The sequence below is a fragment of the Schistocerca serialis genome, chromosome 5 (genome assembly GCF_023864345.2).
Source record: "Schistocerca serialis cubense isolate TAMUIC-IGC-003099 chromosome 5, iqSchSeri2.2, whole genome shotgun sequence".
Taxonomy (NCBI): Eukaryota; Metazoa; Arthropoda; class Insecta; order Orthoptera; family Acrididae; genus Schistocerca; species Schistocerca serialis.
Genome location: NC_064642.1, coordinates 206,705,545 through 206,707,351, shown reverse-complemented (window position 1 = coordinate 206,707,351; position 1,807 = coordinate 206,705,545). Strand labels below are relative to the sequence as shown.

Below are 1,807 nucleotides of genomic sequence, written 5' to 3'. Positions count from 1 at the left end.
AAGTCACTCGGGATACGCGTAACCATGAAATCGTTTTCGAGTGAAGTGTTAATTCTGGGATGACTTTAATGATCTATCTTCAGTTTGCGTATGTCGTATTTTCACGTGCCGCCGCAGGACAGACATTATACCATTATTTAGCGTGGCGTTTGATGAACATTATCATCAAATTATGGCGAGCATTCACTTAAACATTTAATTTGGACAGTTATAGTTGCATCAGCGCATTAGACTCTGAACTGCTCTGGTAGTTGGATTGTGTGGATTCTTTTTTTTGATCTGTGACTTTCAGAATATAGCGAACGTTTTTAGAGGATCGTTTTTGATCATGAATCCCAGACAATCTCCTAATTCCTCAGAGCTATAAGCTGTAGCTATAAGTGTGTTTCTCAGATGAAGTGGGCACTAGGAATTCTAATTACAGGCTTCACGTTTTGCTAATCACTTTCTGGTTGCCAATATTGTAGTTAGAGAGCCAGTGTTGAGAACGGCAAAAGACAGCATAAATAATAGGAACATTTATATAACAATTAATTCCACCCGCCGCCCCACATATGGTTAATCGGCCGGAAAATGCAGCATTTTTTATACATTACATTCTACATTTATTATTAATAACAATAAATTCCACCAGCCGCCCCACAGGCGGTTTGCTGGATATACGGACACTTATGCGCCTGTATCGACGAGAAACTGTAGTTTTGTTCCGCGGTCTGTCACAAAAAGTCGGCGAGTGTTTGGACTGGAAGTTATCGCTGCTACGGTGTCTGTCTAATGTTTCCACTTGCAAGGTGGCGTACGCTTTCGTGCATCATTACCAAATGTCTTGTGGAACCAGCGTAAGTTCTGTAGTGATGGTGATCGATGGCGACTTCGTGACCGTCGGCGGCGTGGCCGTTGGCGGTTGTGCGCTGTCTGTAATACAGCTACCTGTGCGGTCAACTCTGCCAGTTGTGATTGTAGGGAGACTAGCGTCACTGTGGGCGAATTTTCTTGTTGTGGCGTTAATGTTGAGACACTTGATGTGGGATACATTTCAATTAACCTGTCGGCCGTTTGTGCCAGTGCGTTTAAATCGCCTGCACATACCGTGAGAATTTTTTGAGTATCTGACGGCAACCGAGACAACCATATATTTCGTAGCACACCATCAGTTACAGTGTTACTTGCCAGTGTGCGCAAACGTCGTAAGTGTTGTGATGGAGTGCGATCTCCGAGTTCTTCAGTGCGCAGTAGCTTCTCTAGCCGTTTTGCCTCTGATTGTGACAAACGCGTTATTAATGCGTTTTTAATGGAGGCATAACGATCGATATCCGGTGGTGCAGCTAGCATATCTTGTACTTCTGCTGCTAGATCTTCTGTATGTGCTGCAACCGCATAGCTGTACTTAGTTTCGTCCGCCGATATTTGTGCGAGGACGAACTCTAACTGGGCAAACCACAATAGAGGATTATGTAACCAGAATGGTGGAGGTCTTATCGTCATCCTGTTAATTGCACTGCTGGATTCAGGTTGAATTGAGACTGGCGAATCGGTCATTATCGTGCTGAAACGAGCGCGACACGGCTGGCGCGGAAGTTGCAAAAGTGAACGTCGCGGAACTTCGTTAAACGCTGAAGCCGACGAGGATGTTAACGTAGTTCGTCGGGTGTCACCAAATGTGGGTGTTGGAGAAAACAATTCCTTTATTCCCACATACATTTAGCAATAACTTAACACTACACACATGAATGAATTGTGTAGACATGAGCAGCACGGAATAACTAACAAAAGCTAAGTCAAAGAATAACTATATCACTGCACATAA

General features: G+C 43.9%; 1 protein-coding gene across 1 annotated transcript; it reads right to left on the bottom strand.

Annotated features, from left to right (window-relative positions):
* Positions 1–771: 771 nt before the first annotated feature.
* On the bottom strand, positions 772–1,539 carry LOC126481852 (uncharacterized). Its single transcript, XM_050105812.1, has one exon. It carries the CDS (start codon positions 1,537–1,539, stop codon positions 772–774), a length of 768 nt encoding a protein of 255 aa, XP_049961769.1.
* Positions 1,540–1,807: the final 268 nt, after the last annotated feature.